At 39.6% G+C, this 17886-nt stretch overlaps 1 protein-coding gene and 1 pseudogene across 1 annotated transcript in view; one reads left to right on the forward strand and one right to left on the reverse strand.

The window, feature by feature from the left end:
* IRAG2 (inositol 1,4,5-triphosphate receptor associated 2) overlaps positions 1 to 17886 on the reverse strand; it is a 112035-nt gene that overhangs the window by 90612 nt on the left and 3537 nt on the right. The window contains exons 2-6 of the mRNA XM_027967817.3: positions 12277 to 12852; positions 10727 to 10840; positions 3670 to 3853; positions 1750 to 1829; positions 1578 to 1656 (exon numbers count right to left, since the gene is read on the reverse strand). Of these exons, the coding sequence (XP_027823618.2) occupies positions 1578 to 1656; positions 1750 to 1829; positions 3670 to 3853; positions 10727 to 10840; positions 12277 to 12841 (1022 nt within the window). The 5' untranslated portion in view covers positions 12842 to 12852. The remainder of the gene's footprint in view (positions 1 to 1577; positions 1657 to 1749; positions 1830 to 3669; positions 3854 to 10726; positions 10841 to 12276; positions 12853 to 17886) is intronic.
* On the forward strand, positions 15955 to 16655 carry LOC101115109 (large ribosomal subunit protein uL22-like; annotated as a pseudogene).

Below are 17886 nucleotides of genomic sequence, written 5' to 3' on the forward strand. Positions count from 1 at the left end.
GATGCCATGATCTTCATTTTCTGAATGTTGAGCTTTAAGCCAACTTTTTTGCTCTCCTCTTTCACTTTCATCAAGAGGCTTTTTAGCTCCTCTTCACTTTCTGCCATAAGGGTGGTGTCATCTGCATATCTGAGGTTATTGATATTTCTCCTGGCAATCTTGATTCCAGCTTGTGTTTCTTCCAGTCCAGCGTTTCTCATGATGTACTCTGCATAGAAGTTAAATAAGCAGGGTGACAATATACAGCCTTGACATACTCCTTTTCCTATTTGGAACCAGTCTGTTGTTCCATATCCAGCTAGCTAGTGGGAACCTGCTATAAAGCAGAGGGAGCTCAGCTTGGTGCTCTAAAATGACCTAGATGGGTGGGACGGGAGGGACATCCAAGAGAGAGGGATATAGGTATACATATAGCTGATTCACTTCATTGTACAATAGAAACTAATACAACATTAAAGCAATTACACTCCAACTAAAAAAAAACAAAAAGCAACCCCTCAAAGAGCTTAAGGTCAATATCATAACTCTGTATAAGATGGAACTTGTCATGCGTGGAAAACACATAAAGTCAAAGAAGGATAAAGTTTTCATGTGTGAGAAAATGTTCATTTATGTGACACTTCATAATCTTTCACAATTTGTGTTCCTAGTGAAACTACTTCTAATGCATTTGTGATATAATAGCTAATAGTTAAAAATAAATTATGTTAGCCCTACCACACATGCACACAAGCAGAGCTAAGTGACTTTACTGTAAATAAAATACATGAAAAAGTTGAAAGTGTTAGTCACTCAGTCATGTCTGACTCTTTGAGATCTCATGAACTATAGCCCACCAGGCTCTTCTGTCCATGGAATTCTCCAGGCAAGAATACTGGAGTGGGTTGCCATTCCCTTCTCCAGGAGATCTTCCAGATGCAGGGATTGAACCCAGGTCTCCTGCATTGCTTTGCCAATGTTACTTTGCCAACAAAGGTCTGTCTAGTCAAAACTATGGTTTTTCCAGTAGTCATGTATGGATGTGAGAGTTGGACCATAAAGAAGGCTGGTGCCAAAGAATTGATGCTTTTGAACTGTGGTGTTGGAGAACACTCTTGAGAGTCCCTTGGACTGCCAGGAGACCAAACCAGTTCATCCTAAAGGAAATCAGTCCTGAATATTCATTAGAAGGACTGATGCTGAAGCTCCAATATTTTGGCCACCTGATGCAAAAAACTGACTCATTGGAAAAGACCCTACTGCTGGGAAAGATTGAAGGCAGGAGGAAACGGGGACAACAGAGGATGAGATGATTGGATGGCATCACCAACTCAATAGATATGATTTGGGACAAGTTCTGGGAGTTGGTGATGGACAGGGAAGCCTGGCATGCTGCAGTCCATGGGGTCACAAAAAGTCGGACACGACTGAATGACTGAAACGAATTGAGCTGAACTCCTGCATTGCAGGCAGATTCTTTACTGTCGGAGACAGCAGGAAAGCCCAGAAATAAAATAAAATATATAAATCTATGAAATAAGAAAATCCATAAGAAAAGTTGAGGCACTTGAGAAAACATTACAAGTAAGAATGCTTACAAGACTCCTTTAGGCAAGTCTCCACCCAACCCCTTGAAGTTCCATGATGAAGAATTTGTTATATCTGTGGCCATCTTAACTGAAACACACACAAGAGAGTTTTGTAAAAAAAAATCCATTTCTCCAAACCACAATAAACTGGCAGAACAATCCCAAAGAAACACATACATACTTGCTTCACATGATTTTATGCTGTCCTGTTCAAAATCAGAGTCAACCATCCTGCTGTTTGATCCACTATTCTCTCCTTCCCTATGGCCAAAAAACAAAACCAGTGAGCTAGAATTCCTTGTCAAACCAAAGCTTAGCCAATTTTTCAGATGTGTTCTGTATTTTCTTATTGATGTTGGTCTTTCTGAATTTTAAAACCATCTGCCCATTTGGCCATAATTTGAAGCCCAACACTGTTCTTAAACAGAGTCTTAGAAAAGAAACATTTGTCTCTACCTCCTATAAACTTTAATCTAACATGAAGAAAAGAATATGAATGCATTAGTAACTAGGTGATGATGTACATAGCTATAATTAGGCAATAGGAGTCTCAGTGGATTAGGAAGCTGACATGATTTGGAGGACTAAGTGGACACTTATAGAGGTAGCAAGACGTTGGGTCTTAGAGAATCAGGAAGGAAAAGGCATGAACAGCTAATAATTTGGGGCACATTGAAGGTGCTCTTTTCTCTTTCTCATGAAAAACCAAGTTGAACTTGAACTAACTGTACTTTGGAGCATATCACTCCTAAAATTTGGAGAACCCTATTCACAGGCCTCTGCCCAGGACATCCCCAAATGAACATATTAACACTTCAACCATTTCTTTTCCAAGAGTCTTTGTATTATGATTTCAGTTTCGCTGCCTAATCTTAACAATTGCCAAACCCTTAGATAATCTTTTCGGAGCAGCTACAAAAGCCTCTAGACTAGCACTTACATCCTATTGTGTTTCAATATGAGATGTTCAGAAGATGACTGAGCAGAATAGCTCAGTCCTCACTCTCACTATTCCTATTAATAGATCCACACCCATCACCATTTCTGAGTTTCTGTTCTTTTATATTTATATCTCCCATGTTCTTTTTCTTTTCATTTATATTTGTTATAAAAATAAATTTTCTCTTTTGCCCTCACTCCACTTTACCCATGGATTATTGATATCTGTACTATACAATCAAGCCTAAATATTTTAGGAAAAGTAGAAAATTCATAAGAAAATAAGACAAAGAAGCTAAGGTCTTCATGCAAGGATAATCATTTTGGAATATACTCCTTCCCACTTTCTCCTGTGCATATTTTTATTTCTCAACAAATATGGGAGTGTACTACATATACAGATCTAGGGCCAATTATTTAAAATAAATACGTACAAATATTTCTTCTGTCAAATATTTATTTAATTATAACTTTGAGTGACTAATTAGTATGGAAGAATTATCATTTATCTGTCCAACCACCTACTATTAAATATTTGGTTTGCTTACATTTATCATAATCATAAACGACATTCTGCATATACATTAGAGTATACAATTGTCGTCTTTCCTGAAGTTATGTAATTTGACCACACTGCGTATTTCTAAGGCTCTGATGCTCATGCTGTGCTCAGTCTCTCGGTCCTGTCTATCTCTCTTGCAACCCCATGGACTGCAGCCCGCTAGCCTCCTCTTGTCCATGAAATTTTTCAGGTAAGAATACTGGAGTGGATTGCCATTGTCTTCCTCCAGGATATCTTCCCAACCTAGGGATCAAATTGCGTCTCTTGCATTGTCAGTAGATTCTTTACCACTGAGCCACCTGGGAAGCCATACATTCCTAAACTGCCATTGAAAAGCTGTGCCAACTTGCATGATTATAAACAAGGAGAAGGCCTGTTTCTCCACCCGCCCTGACAACATGGGATAGAGTCATTCCTCTAAACTTTTGTTAAACTGATGCACAAAATATGTTCTCTTGATTTTCATTTCTTGGATTAATAGTAAGATACTATCAGATAGTATTTCCTATCAGTGCAAAAAACCAACAACAGTGATTAACATTCATTGCAATCATTGTTAAATCAGAACCTGAAAACACATCCCGCTGGGACTATGATTACCATTTGTTTCTGCAGTGAGCCATCATCCATTCCTTCACAGTGGCCTGGAAGGTTTCCAGGTTCACATGTACATCTCTCTTTTCAGGATCAAGCATGATCCATAGCTCCTCAAGGCCATCATCTTCAGAACCTTGACTAGTTGTCTGTCTCAGATAATCTATTATTTTGGTGACTCTGACTAAACCTTAGGAAGAAGAAAGTCAAGTTAGTTTTTAAAGGTGGCAAAAGATTATGTTTTTTTAAGCGAGGTGCTTAACTCGTTCAAGTCCCTTGGGTCCTGGAAATGTGCCTTATAACCCTCGCAATCCTGCTGAGTTGATGTCATAAAGTAGAAAAAGCACTGGCCTTAGGCTGGAGTCTAACCGACTAGGGTCCCATCTTGGCTCTGGACTGTATCAGCTGTGTGGCTCTGGGGAACTCACTCAGTCTCGTTGAGCCTCAGTGTCCTCATCTGTGAAATGATGCCTACTACACAGAGTTGTGAGATTCAAATAGGAAAGATTTATGTAACAATAGGTTTCTCAGATGGTAAAGTAAAGAATCTGCCTGCCAATGCAAGACACAAGAGACGAGGATTCGATCCCTTGGTTGGGAAGATCCCTGGAGGAGGAAATGGCAACCCTCTCTAGTATTCTTGCCTGGAAAATCCCACGGACAGAGGAGCCTGATGGGCTACAGTCCATGGGGTCACAAAGAGTCAGGCATGGCTAAGCAACTGAGCACGTGTGCGTGTGCCTGTACACACACACACACACACACACACACACACACACACACACAGATGTAATCAATAATCACTTGTGGGAAGTGGTCAAAATGCCACTTTATTTTTCTCTCCCATTCTTTCCTTAAAGAGAATTTAGTGGGGACTTCCCTTGTGTCCATGGGGTCGCAAAGAGTCGGACATGACTGAGCGACTTCACTTTCACTTTCACTTGTAATCCAATGGTTAAGAATCCACCTTCCAATGCAGGGGACTCGGGTTCAATTCCTGGTCAGAGAATTAAGATCCCACATGCTGTGGGGCAACTAAGCCCTCGAGCTACAGCAACTACTGAGCCCTGGCACCGCAACTGGAGAAGCCCACGAGACACAGGGAAGATCCTGCATGTCACAACTAAGACTGACACAGCCAAGTAAATAAATAAATATTTTAAAATAAATAAATATTTTTAAAAAGCATTCAGCGAAGGAAGGGTTTCCTTGGCCCTAGGTGAAATTTTCAGCCTCAAGTAAGTACTTTGACTCTTTGGGGTGGAGAGGGAGGGGTGGAAAAGTCATTCTTAGATATAATCAGCCCTACTATCACATTCAGAAATTAAAGTCATACAGACTGTGTTAGTAATTGACACCAGTCTTCCTCAAGCATAAGGCAACTTTTCTACTCTTAACTAAGGCCTGTCTTGGGCTAGCAACTTAAAGAGGAAAGAAAAAGGAAGTAGAAGTTTGATAGGGTGAAGTTTGATAGGGTGAAGATTCTTATCCCAGGAGTTAAGTAGAGACACTAATATTTGAAAAAAAATTTTTTTAATAAAAAACAAAAGAATAAGCTTAGTACATAATTAGGGAAGGAGAGCTGTAAAGGATACTGAATGACTTTAAAGAATGCATAAAGTTAATGGAAAATGTCATTAGGTTGTGAAAGAAATGGAAATAAAATTTTAATAGTTATTTAGAAAGATAATTTTTATTCCTGTTTGCATAATTGGAGAGTTGGAAAGTCAAAAAGAATACCCTAAATCTCATTTTCCTCCATTAAAGCTCTAAAATCTGATCTTATACCTCAAAACCAGAAAGATCTCCTGAGATGTTTCTTTAACGTGTCAACTTAACTGGGAGATGGGGTGCCCAGTTATTTGGTCAACATGATGCTGGTTGTTTCTGTGAGGGTGTTTTTGAAAGAGATTAAGATTTAAATTGCTAGACTAACACAGGCTGCTGTCCCCTAATGCAAGTGGGCCTGAATAGAACAAAAAGGCAGACCCTTCCCCAGATGAGAGAGAATTCTTCCTGCGTGACTGCCTTGGAACCAAGACTTATCCTTTTTCCTAACTTTGGATGCAACGGAAACATCAGCTCTTCTTCAGTTTCCAGACGTTGACCTTTGGACAGGTTGCTCCTGGCTCTCAGGCTTTTGGACACTGACTGGAAGGAAACCGTCATAAGCTCTCTGGGACTCCATCTTCAGCTTGCTCTGTCACCCTGCAGCTCTTCGAACAGGCCTGCCTCCATAGTCACGTGAGCGAGTTCCTTGTAATTGTGCGTGTGTGCCTGCACGCTCAGCCGTGTCCGACTCTGCGACCCCATGGACTGTAGCCCGCCATGCTCCTCTGTCCATGGAACTTTCCAGGAAAGAATACTGGAGTGGCTTTGCCACTTCCTTCTCTAGGAGATCTTCCCAATGATTGAACCCGCATCTCCTGTGTCTCCAGCATTGCAGGTGGCAGGTGGATCTTTACCACTGAGCCATCAGGGAAGCCCCAGTTCCTTATAATACATCTCTTTATATATTTTACACACACACACACACACACACACACACACACACACACACCCTGTTGGTTCTGTTTCTAATACATCTCCCATCTCCCTTTAATGGAGTTTCCTTTTTTTCTTCTGGGAAACAATTCCTTAAATCTTGTCCATGCAGAGAGGCTTACCAGGAATAAATAAGTCCCATTCATCCTACCAATATAATTAAGAGTGCAGGTAAATGTTTTGCTATAAGAATGTTCATTATGGTTTATTATGGTTATTTTTGCGTTTTTCATAATAGAGAAAAAAAACCCAGTTGAGACATATTGTTTAAATATATTACATTACACCCCCCAAGGAGATCAACCCTGGGATTTCTTTGGAAGGAATGATGCTAAAGCTGAAACTCCAGTACTTTGGCCACCTCATGTGAAGAGTTCACTCATTAGAAAAGACTTTGATGCTGGGAGGGATTGGGGGCAGGAGGAGAAGGGGACAACAGAGGATGAGATGGCTGGATGGCATCACTGACTCGATGGACGCAAGTCTGAGTGAACTCCGGGAATTGGTGATGGACAGGGAGGCCTGGCGTGCTATGATTCATGGGGTCGCAAAGAATCGGACACAACTGAGCGACTGAACTGAACTGAACTGAAAGTACAATATACAGAGAAAATATATATTATTGACATAGACAACTACTCAAGGTTATTAAGTAAGAAAAAGCAGATTATAAAGCAAGTCTGGAAACATTCCCATGTACACTTAGGGAATATATTGCATATACCTTAAGGAGAAAATAATGACCAAAAAAAAAAGGTCTTAAACCATTTTTTGCAACCATACTGCGGCAGTGAGTGGACAGACTCCAGGCTTCCCCTTTATGATCCTTGCTTCCTAATCTTTACACCCTAGTGTAGTCTCCTCCCCTGGAGTGTGGGCATGACCTGGGACTTGCTTCTAACTGGTAGAATATGGCAAAGGGGACCGGATATACATGTATATGGTTGTGTGATTAACTTACATGAGATTACAGTGCCTGTCTTGCTAGGGCTCCCCTGGTGACTCAGCGGTAAAGAATCTGCCTACCAATGCATGAGACCTGGGTTCAATCCCTGGGTCAGGAAGATCCCCTGGAGAAGGAACTGGCAACCCACTCTAGTATTCTTGGGTGGAGAATCCCATGGACAGAGGAGCATAGTGGGTTATAGTCCATGGAGTCTCCAAAGAGTTGGCACGTCTTAGTTACTATCACTTGCAAACTTTTATCTTGCTGGAGTCACTCCCCTGCTGGCTTTGAAGAATCAAATCTGCCATATTAGGGCCTCCCTATATTCAGAGGTGCAACTAGCAAGAACTTGTCTAGCTGACAGCAGCAAGACTCTGAAGTCTTCAGTCCAAAAGAGCAAGAAACGAATTCTGCCACCTAAAGCAGATCATTCCCCACTTGAGCCACAGATGAAACTGCTAAGGCTAGTCAAGGAAAACTTAAGCACTAAACATTTTCTCTGCTCTTTGTCCTCCCCTCTCCCCTCTACTATGCATTGTGTATCTGCATTTTGCATCAACCAAACATGCCCGTCAGCAGAAATACCTGCTCAACCATAGAAAGCAACATTATAATAGCATCAACAAGACAACACCTGAAAAGATAACCTTCCTTCTTACAAGGAACTATGATAAACCATGACTCACTACTCACCTTATATGCTTAGATCCGGATTGTGTAGACCGTTAATAATATGTACACCATTTAATGTACAGCCTTCTGTCTCAAAAATGTGCTCCAACTTTACAGGAGCATAGAATGGTTCTCTGAGTTTTCTGAAAGACTGTTCCTGGATTATAGTCCTCACTTTGGCTTAAAATTTTCCATTGCTTTCTTAGATCAACTGATTCATTTTGTACAGGCATTACAAAGGAAAATAGTAACTTTACAAGATGTAGATTTGGCAGACACCACACTAATCACACTAATCAAAGTTAAAAATCCTGGTATATTGTACTGAGAAGAACATAACATCATTTCTGTAGTGTGCCTGCAAAAATGTATGGCCTGAATAAACAAGACAGATCAGACATTTACAAAGTAGCTGGCATATAGTCTTCAAAAATTTCAAAGTCATAAAAGGCAAGGAATCTGAGGAATTACTCCAGATAAAAGGAGACTGAAGAGATGTGAAAACTAAACACAGTGTGTGATTCTGAATTTGATCCTGGACCAGGAAACAAAAAAGCTATAAATAATATTATTGGGGAAATAGACAAAATTTGAATATAGACATTTAAATTAGATAACAGTATCATATCAATGTTAAATATCCTAATTTGGATAATTGTTCTGCAGCTATACAAGCAAATGTTCTTCTTTGTAGGAAGTACATACTGATGTACTTCAGGGTAAAGAGACACAGTATCTGGAGTTTATTTTCAATTAGAAACAACCATCAAACTTTTATCTGGCCTTTCCTTTGGGAAACAAGACTCAGCCACAGCCTTATAAAACTGATAAGCAGCATAGTTTCTCTTTATAGATAGTCCAGTTGATAAAGTAAGAAGGAATGATAAACTACTAACCTTCGCATCATCTTATGAAAGAATAAATCGAAGCCTTCACTCTCAAATAGTTTTGTCTTTTGATAAAATTACACATACTGTGACTCCTCTGGCGGTCCAGTGGTTAAAACTCCATGCTTCTAATGCAGGAGGTGAGGGTTTGATCCCTGGTCAAGGAACTAAGATCCCACATGCCTGCCACTTGATGTAGCCAAAAAAAAAAAAAAAAAAAAAAAACACCATCTATACAGAGTTTTGCCAAAAAAAAAAAAAAAAAAAAGATATAAAACATTTACCTGATCAAGCCTCTAAATGTAGAGGACAAAAAACAGGTTGTGTTGCTATGGCCCCACAATCACTAAAATTCAGATTGGAGAAAATGAGATAAAAGAGCCAGTTTCATTAACAAATAACTTAAAATACAAAAAGAATGAAAAAGGAACAGAGGGATAAGCCAGATAACCAATAACAATGAACAACCCTTTCTTGGATACTGATTTAAACAAATAAACTGTTTAAGAAAACATAAATTTCTCATACAAATGAGAAAACTTGAATGTTGGTAAGGTATTTGATATTTAAAACTTATGTTACATTTTTGGTCATAAAAATGACATTGTAAAATAGACAGGAAGTTTGTATAGCACTCGAGCTCAGCTCGGTGCTCAGCAGGGACCTAGAGAGGTGGGATTGGGGGGTGGAAGGGAGACTCCACAGGGAGGGTATCTATGTATACATATAGCTGACTCACTTTGCTGTACAGCAGAAATGAACACAATATTGTAAACAATTATATCCCAATGCTGCTACTGCTGCTGCTAAGTCGCTTCAGTCGTGTCTGACTCTGTGTGACCCCATAGACGGCAGCCCACCAGGCTCCCCGGTCCCTGGGATTCTCCAAGCAAGAACACTGAAGTGGGTGGCCATTTCCTTCTCCAATGCATGAAAGTGAAAAAGTGAAAGTGAAGTCGCTCAGTCGTGTCCGACTCTTAGCGACCCCATGCACTGCAGCCCACCAGGCTCCTCCATCCATGGGATTTTCCAGGCAAGAGTACTGGAGTGGGTGCCATTGCTATACCCCAATAATATAAGTTAAAAATAAAAGATTTTAAAAGACATTGTATAGCTGTATCTAAAATCAGTCTTTATCTTTTGAATGTACTGAAATGTTTACAGAGGAAATAATATGATGTCTTAGACTTGCCTCAAAGTAATCCAGACTTAGTGGGAGATAGTGGAGGACAGAAGAGCCTGGTGGGTCCAGGGGGTCACAAAGAGTCGGACACAACTTAGCAACTGAACTACAGGAACAATCCAGAGTGGAGCAGAGGAAAGTGGAGGAAAAATGAGACATCATTATCTATGACATATATATAAGGGTCATAATACCCTCTCCACTTCTGTATATGTTTGAAAGTTTCTATAATAAAAAAGTTTTAATACAAATGAAAGAAAACCATATTGACCAAGGAATTTGTGGGAGCAGGTTATGCAATGAATCATTAACAGTGGTTACTCAGGGAAATAAGATAACTGATGAGTTCTTTTTTCCTTTCTTTTCTCCATATTATTAATTTTGTTACAGTGATCATGAACCATTGACATGCTAAACATTACTTGCGGAAATTTTAAAAAAAGCATGTCTCTAAGAAAAACAGAAGTGAAAATCTAAAATTGACTTAAAAATTGGAGCTAAATTTGTACAGTGGTTTTATGTATATGAAGTCTGTATTTATTGTGAGGCAACACCTGTGAGATGTAAATAGTTCCAGTCAATGACTGCAGCTGGTAAAATTGATGATAAGCTCAGTAAAATCATTCAGGATTCTGGCAAAATATATAAAGCAGGTAGAAAGAAATTAACCGACATCTAAACAGCCATCGCCCCTCCCAAATTAGGCTGCACCTGCCATATGTACACACAGATACACAGAGCACCACACATAACCATTTCCCTTTCTCTCACAACAGAAAGTACGAGTGAATGAGTATCACTGAAAATCTGAGCAGAAAACTTTCAACTAACCTCTGCGTTTGGAGTCACATATATTAAAAATACTCCTAAGCAATTCTTCTTCATAGGTCCTGTTGTTGCTATCGGTTACATCTTCCTTGCCATCATCAGTTCCTTGTTTCCACCCTATCAGAAGAAAAAGTTTGCAAATCCAGATGCTTTTATGTGCTAACATGCTTAGTTGCTTTTTTTTTTAAATTTTAACAAAGAGTCAGATTTGACTGAGTGACTAACATATACATTTTTACATATGGTATGTTTCAAATATTCACATAAAGAGCAGCCCACAATACTGGCTACTTAACATGAATAGATCAAGAAAAAAGTGGTCTTGAAGCATCTTTGATTATTCATGTTTCAAGTTTTACAAAGGTGGAATAAAAAGAGAGAAGATGAAGAGGGAACTGAGCTTTATTGTCCTGTGATATTAAAAGCACTCTGTGAGGTGAGAGAGAAGGCGAAATTGAGATTCCTTTCCGTTATGCATGTAGGTACTTTTCATTGGCAGAGTCGATAGAGAAAGTTGAACGGGCTACAGTGCGTTATCCCTATTCTTGCCAGTACTGGTACCTTCATCTCTAAGATATTGCCACTGTGCAATTGTTTGATGGGTTAATAACGACTGACATTACATGACTGGAACAGGGAAAGATAAAATTAATTTTGTATTTTTGATGACAACTGAACATTTATACAAGGAAATGTATGCAAATATTTGTAGTGAAAAAGTTATTACTTCTGGATATTACTTTAGTTATATTGCTTACAATTTCTGGCACTGTGAAGGAAGTGGTATATATAATGAGGTGCTCAATGGATTAAGACAGTTTAGTCCTATGAAGAATATATATTTGAATAAACTCATGCACCAGAATGGATAGGTTTCAGTTAATATAATGCAATTGGGGAAAATAAAGCTATCTTTACCTGTTTAAAAAAAAAAAAGCACTCTGTGAAAAAGCAAATAGTGTTACCACAAATAGGAATATTTTAAAGAAAGCAGAGGGAAAGTAAACATTAGCTACACAGAAAATGTATCATTTTACATTGTTTTTTAGGGCCTATCATACATGGAATTCTGTAAGCAAGTCCCTAAATAGAATTCCAAAATTTCATTGAACTTGGCCTACAGAATTTACATTGTTTCCTGGTGTACCTTATTGGCGCTACACTTTCTTAAATGTTTCTCTCACACACAAAGAGGGAAAAATGTTAAAATGTTAATTTTTAGTAAGGCATGTTGGAAGTATATGAATTTTAACTCCCATATATCTATGTATTTCTATCATGACATTCTAATTTGCCCAGGAGAAAGTTTGTTTCCAGGTCAGTAGAAAAAAATGATTATGATTGAAAATATAATCTAGGATTTCTATCAGGTTTATATTTGAAAGCATAGAAAATACTGATGTTTCAGATATAAGATTTTTGTTGAGAGAAAGAAAATTTTAAGGGAAAGATAGATGCTTCCATCAAGTTTCATACTTCATTTTAGATCAGTCACTCTCAGAGTCATACGCTCCTTGCTTTATTGGAAGAACAAACATTAAAAGAATATTTACCCTCTTCATTCGGAGATAATTTTTTCACCACGGAATCCTGAGGAGTAGAGCTCTGATCAGAGGGGGAATCAAAATCAAGTGCTAAGGCACTAAAATCATTTCCACTACAATAGTTAGTCAAATCCTTATTAGCAAAGAGCTCCCTTTTCATGATCTGCGGTATCAGAGATGTGTAATTTTGGGAGCTCTGTGATCTTGGCCTTGAGATATTTTCAGAACTTGTGAGCATAAGCGAGTATGTTGCATTCTCAGGAGAGCTGAGATGAGAAACAGACGGGGTTCTTGGAGACACTATCTGAGACTGTGAAGCGAAGGTGCCATCTTTCTCAGGACTCAAGAAGAGCGTGTCGGGCAGACGGAGGTGAGCAGCCATCATTTTCTTCAGTACCCCTTCAAAATCCTTCTTGGGGTTAGTCTGTGGGCTGTCAAAACTGCTAGACTGGTATTTGGTAATCTGTCGGATGGGATCAGAAACGTCTTCTCTCTTTTGGATGGCTCGCAGTTTTCTACAGATGCTTTCCACGGGGTTGTGCCGCTTCTCAGCTACCTTCTTCGCAGAGGCCATTGCTGACTTTCCTGCAGTGAGACAGAGGAAGCGGCTAAAGTACAGGCAAAATGTAGACACGTTTTTCAGTTAGCACGGTCCTAACAATAATGGAGCAATAGGCTATTTATTCCCAAACCAACTTTGGGGGGATCAAGATGTCTTTAAACCACTGTCTTTAAAACAGTTGCTTTAAAAAAACAGAGTATTGTTGATTTACAATGTTGTGTCAGTTCCAAGTGGACAGCAACACGGTGCAGTTATACATACATTGGGTTGGCCAGAAAGTTTGTTTGGCGGCTTCCCTGGTGACTCAGTGATAAAGAATCCACCTGCAGGAGACACAGGTTCAATCCCTGGCCCGGAAAGATTCCACATGTCACAGAGCAACTAAGCCCGTGCACCACAACTATGGAGCCTGGGCTCTAGAGGCCAGGAACCACAGCTACTGAGCCCACACACCCTAGGGCCTGTGCTCCACAACAGAAGCAGCCACGCCAATGGGAAGCCCAAGCACTGAACCAGAGAGTAGCCCCTGCTCGCAACAACTAGAGAAAAGCCCGCATGCAGAAACGAAGACCAGCACAACCAAAAACAAATAAACAAATAAGTAATTCATTCAGGTGTCTCTGTAACATCTTACAGAAAAATCCAAATGAACTTTTTGGCCAACTTAAAATATATCAGATGTTCTTTATCAGATTCTTTTCCATTATAGGTTATTATAATACATTGAATATAGTTCCCTGAGCTATACAGTAGGTCTTTGTTATTTAAACAATTGCTTTAAACAGATTTCCACGTTTAACTTTGAGACTCAAATTTCTAGAAATAATAGCTAACAAATAGGAAGTATTTCCCATGACCCAGGCATAGTAGTAAGTTCTTTGTATGTATCAACTCTTTGCATCTTAAAACAACTCTATGAGGCAAGTATTGCTATTATCTCCTTTTTCAGGCACAAAGAGATTAAGGGACACACCCAAAGTCACCTTAGATAAGTGCTGGAGTCCACATTTGAACCCATGCAGTCTTGCTTGAGAGGGTAGACAACATTGCTCTTCATTTATACATCAAACATGATGATAGTGACAATATGAAAGCTCCCATTTGAGTACCTACTCTGATTTTATCTATTGAGAACTTAATAAATATCTTTTATTACGTATCTTGTATATTTAATGTCCAAACTTCACACAAGCCCTGTCAGATGTGTAGAAATACCCCCTTTTCACAGATAATAAAATTAAGGTTCAAAAAGATAAAGTAACTTGCTGGTGGTCACATCTCTAAGATCTGTGCCAAGGAGTGTCTTGACTTCAGCAGAATTTTGTTTAACGGTAGCATATATGACCTTTAAAAAACATGATCTCAACTTCTTATAAGACAGCAACTACAGAACTTGGAAATAAATCCAAAATTATGCCTAAGCTGCTAACATTTAATCTATGCAAAGAGTTACAATAAATTGAATAGTTATAAATGGTTGAATAGTTACAAAGAGTTTGAAAGTTATTATTTCTAGAACCTTAACAAAAACGTCTATTTTCTGCTGCTGCTGCTGTTGCTGCTAAGTCGCTTCAGTTGTGTTGGACTCTGTGCGACCCCATAGATGAGTGGGTTGCCATTTCCCTCTCCAATGCATGAAAGTGAAAAGTGAAAGTGAAGTCACTCAGTCGTGTCCTAATGAGGTGGATGAAACTGGAGCCTATTGTATAGAGTGAAGTAAGTTAGAAAGAAAGATACCCATACAGGATATTAACACATGTATATGGAATTTAGAAAGATGGTAACAATGACCCTATATGCGAGATGGCGAAAGAGACACAAATGTAAAGAACAGACTTTTGGACTCTGCGGCAGAAGGCGAGGGTGGGATGATTTGAGAGAATAGCATTGAAACATGTGTATTACTACATGTGAAATGGATCGCCAGTCCAGGTTCGATGCATGAGACAGGGTGCTCAGGGCTGGTGCACTGGGATGACCCTGAGGGATGGGATGAGGAGGGAGGTGGGAGGGGGGTTCAGTATAGGGAACACATGTACACCCATGGCTGATTCATGTCAATGTACGGCTAAACCCACTAAAATATTATAAAGTAATTAACCTCCAATTAAAATAAATAAAATTTTTTAAAAAGCTTCTATTTGTGGTTATTTTTTTAAAAAGTCCCCTAACAGAAAATGAACAAAGGGGCATTTAGAAAGACTAGGAAGAAGATGCTCCAAATCTTAACTCAGTCTGGTTCATTGTACCTCAAGATAATAGCCACCAGTTCCAGCTGATGACGTTTCCATCAACAGAAACCTTCACCATTTAAGGTAACAATCATCTTTGAATCTTTATGCTGTCACTCTGCAATCCACTCCTTTTCTTCTATTCAAGGCTGATCTTTCAATGTCAAGCCTAAAACACATTCTCCTATTGAAATTCGGGAGTAAGTGTATATGCACTTGACTCAAGCTTTCTTTCTGTTCTCTCCAAGAATGTATAATTGTACTGTATACTCTGTCATTTAATTAGATTTTGCCTTCTATTCTTGGGCTGTTTTAAATCTGTTTACTCACTGCCTCCTCAAAAATGTTTTTAATTCTTGTATACAAAAGCCATGGTGTGATTTTCTTTTATATACTCAATACATTGCTGTTGGCAGCATTGATAATCCGCAAAGCTTGTGGACTTGTTCCCTAGCTGTAGTGAGTGTTGGCTCTCAAAGACTTGTAGCTACCACTCTTTCTGGAAAATTTCCCCTGGCCAAATGGGAGCTTCTCATTGCTCAGCTAGGAGGTTGGAAGTGAAGCAATGGTAATGACAGAAGAGAGCCTGCCTGGGAATACAACGCATTCCAAACCTACAGCTGACTGTGGTGGGGACACGGCAGGAGCCGTCAGACTTCCCCATGTCGATTAATGACCTCCTTAAAGACTCACCATTCAAAAAACTAAGATAGAAGCTGGTCCCATCCCTCATGGCAAATAGAAGGGGGGAAAGTGAGAAGCAGTGATATTCTTTGCTTGGGCTTCAAAATCACTATAGATGGAGACTGCAGCCATGAAATTAAAAGATGTTTGCTCCTTGGAAGGAAAGCTATGACAAACCTAAACAATGTATTAAAAAGCAGAAACAGCTTCCTTTTCTGGTAAGCGGCCTGAGGTGACCCCTAAAAATGGTGCGCTATTCACTTGACCCAGAAAACCCCATAAAATGTAAGTCAGCAAGCAACACTTCTTATTTTGGAGTATGAGGGACCCAGATACCAAGATTAACCCCAAAAAATTTTTTCCGGTATTTTTTAGCATGCAAATCAAGAGGTTCAAATCTTCATGTATACTTTAAGAACACTCGTGAAACCGCCCAGGCCATAAAGGGTATGCATATCCGAAAAGCCACCAAGTATCTGAAGGACGTCACGTTAAAGAAGCAGTGTGTGCCGTTCCGTCATTACAACGGTGGAGTTGGCAGGTGTGCACAGGCCAAACAGTGGGGCTGGACTCAGGGTCAGTGGCCCAAAAAGAGTGCTGAATTTTTACTACACATGCTCAAAAATGCAGACAGTAATGCTGAACTTAAGGGCTTAGATGTAGATTCTCTGGTCATTGAGCACATCCAAGTGAACAAAGCCCCCAAGATGCAGCGCAGGACTTACAGAGCTCACGGTCGGATCAACCCCTACATGAGCTCTCCCTGCCACAATGAGATGATCCTTACTGAAAAGAACAGATTGTTCCTAAACCAGAAGAGGATGTTGCACAGAAGAAAAAGAGATCCCAGAAGAAACTGAAGAAACAAAAACTTATGGCCCGGGAATAAATGCGGCAAAAAATAAATGCAAATAAAAGTGAAAAAAAAAAAAAAAAAAGCAGAAACATCACTTGGCCAATAAATGTCCATATAGTCAAAGCTCTGGTTTTTCCAGTAGTCATGTGCGGATGTGAGATCTGTACCATAAAGAAAGCTGAGTACTGAAGTATTGATCCTTTCAAACTGTGGTGCTGGAGAAGACTCTTGAGAATCCCTTGAACTGAAAGGAGATTAAATCAGTCAATCCTAAAGGAAATCAACCCTGAATATTCACTGGAAGGACTGATGCTGAAGCTCCAATACTTAGGCCACCTGATGTGAAGAGCTGACTCATTGAAAAAGATCTTGATACTGGCAAAGATTGAAGGCAAAAGGAGAAGGGGACGGCAGAGGATGAGATGATTAGCTAGCATCACCGACTCAATGGACATGGATTTGAGCAAACTCTGGGAGAAAGTGGACAGAGGAGCCTGGTGTGCTACAGTCCATGGGGTTGCACAGAGTCAGACCCAACTAAGCGACTGAACAACAATGAAGTATCTGTCAGTGTTCTCAATGTACTGTGACTATTTTTCTCTTCTACAGCCAGTGAATCAAGGGACAGGTTGAGCCTGGGGCTACTAGAAGCCCTAGAACTGGAACCTCAGACTCCCAGACCCATCAGTCTCCATTGGAACATCTGTGAACCTCAGTGTGGGTTGCTGTTCAGGCCTTAGTGAAAGGCTTCACTTGTGGGCATCTGTGATGGGCCCAGATGAATGTTCCTAGCATATAAGACATCACATTTTTGTTTGCTTTGCTGAGGCATTTTTCTCCTCCTACCATCTGTTTCCTAAACTTCCATGACTCACCTAAGCAAGCCCTGCTCCGTGGTTTATTAAACCAAACCTTAGAAAAAGCATACTTAAGGCTCTTCATGAGCTAACAGAGCTTCACAAGATTAACTTGTTTTGCTTTTTCTAATATAGAGCAGAACATTTGTGGGAGTTCAATAAGATGTGATGATCAAGATTTCAAAATTTGTGCCACTTTCTCCATATATGGCGTGGAAATATCTCCTGTCCATCCTGTCCAAAAAAAAAATTTTTTTTTAAGTTTTAGATCCACTGCAATCTGCCATAACACTGAAAAATACAAGTCTGACTTGCTTTCAGTAATTGTCTTTGAAAGAGTGCTAACTGAAAATTAAAAACTGAAGGTTAAATGTACTTGTAGAATCAGGTGCTTGGAGTCTGTCTTTTACAAAGAATTTCCTTATTTAT

The sequence above is a fragment of the Ovis aries genome, chromosome 3 (genome assembly GCF_016772045.2).
Source record: "Ovis aries strain OAR_USU_Benz2616 breed Rambouillet chromosome 3, ARS-UI_Ramb_v3.0, whole genome shotgun sequence".
NCBI classification, from domain to species: Eukaryota; Metazoa; Chordata; class Mammalia; order Artiodactyla; family Bovidae; genus Ovis; species Ovis aries.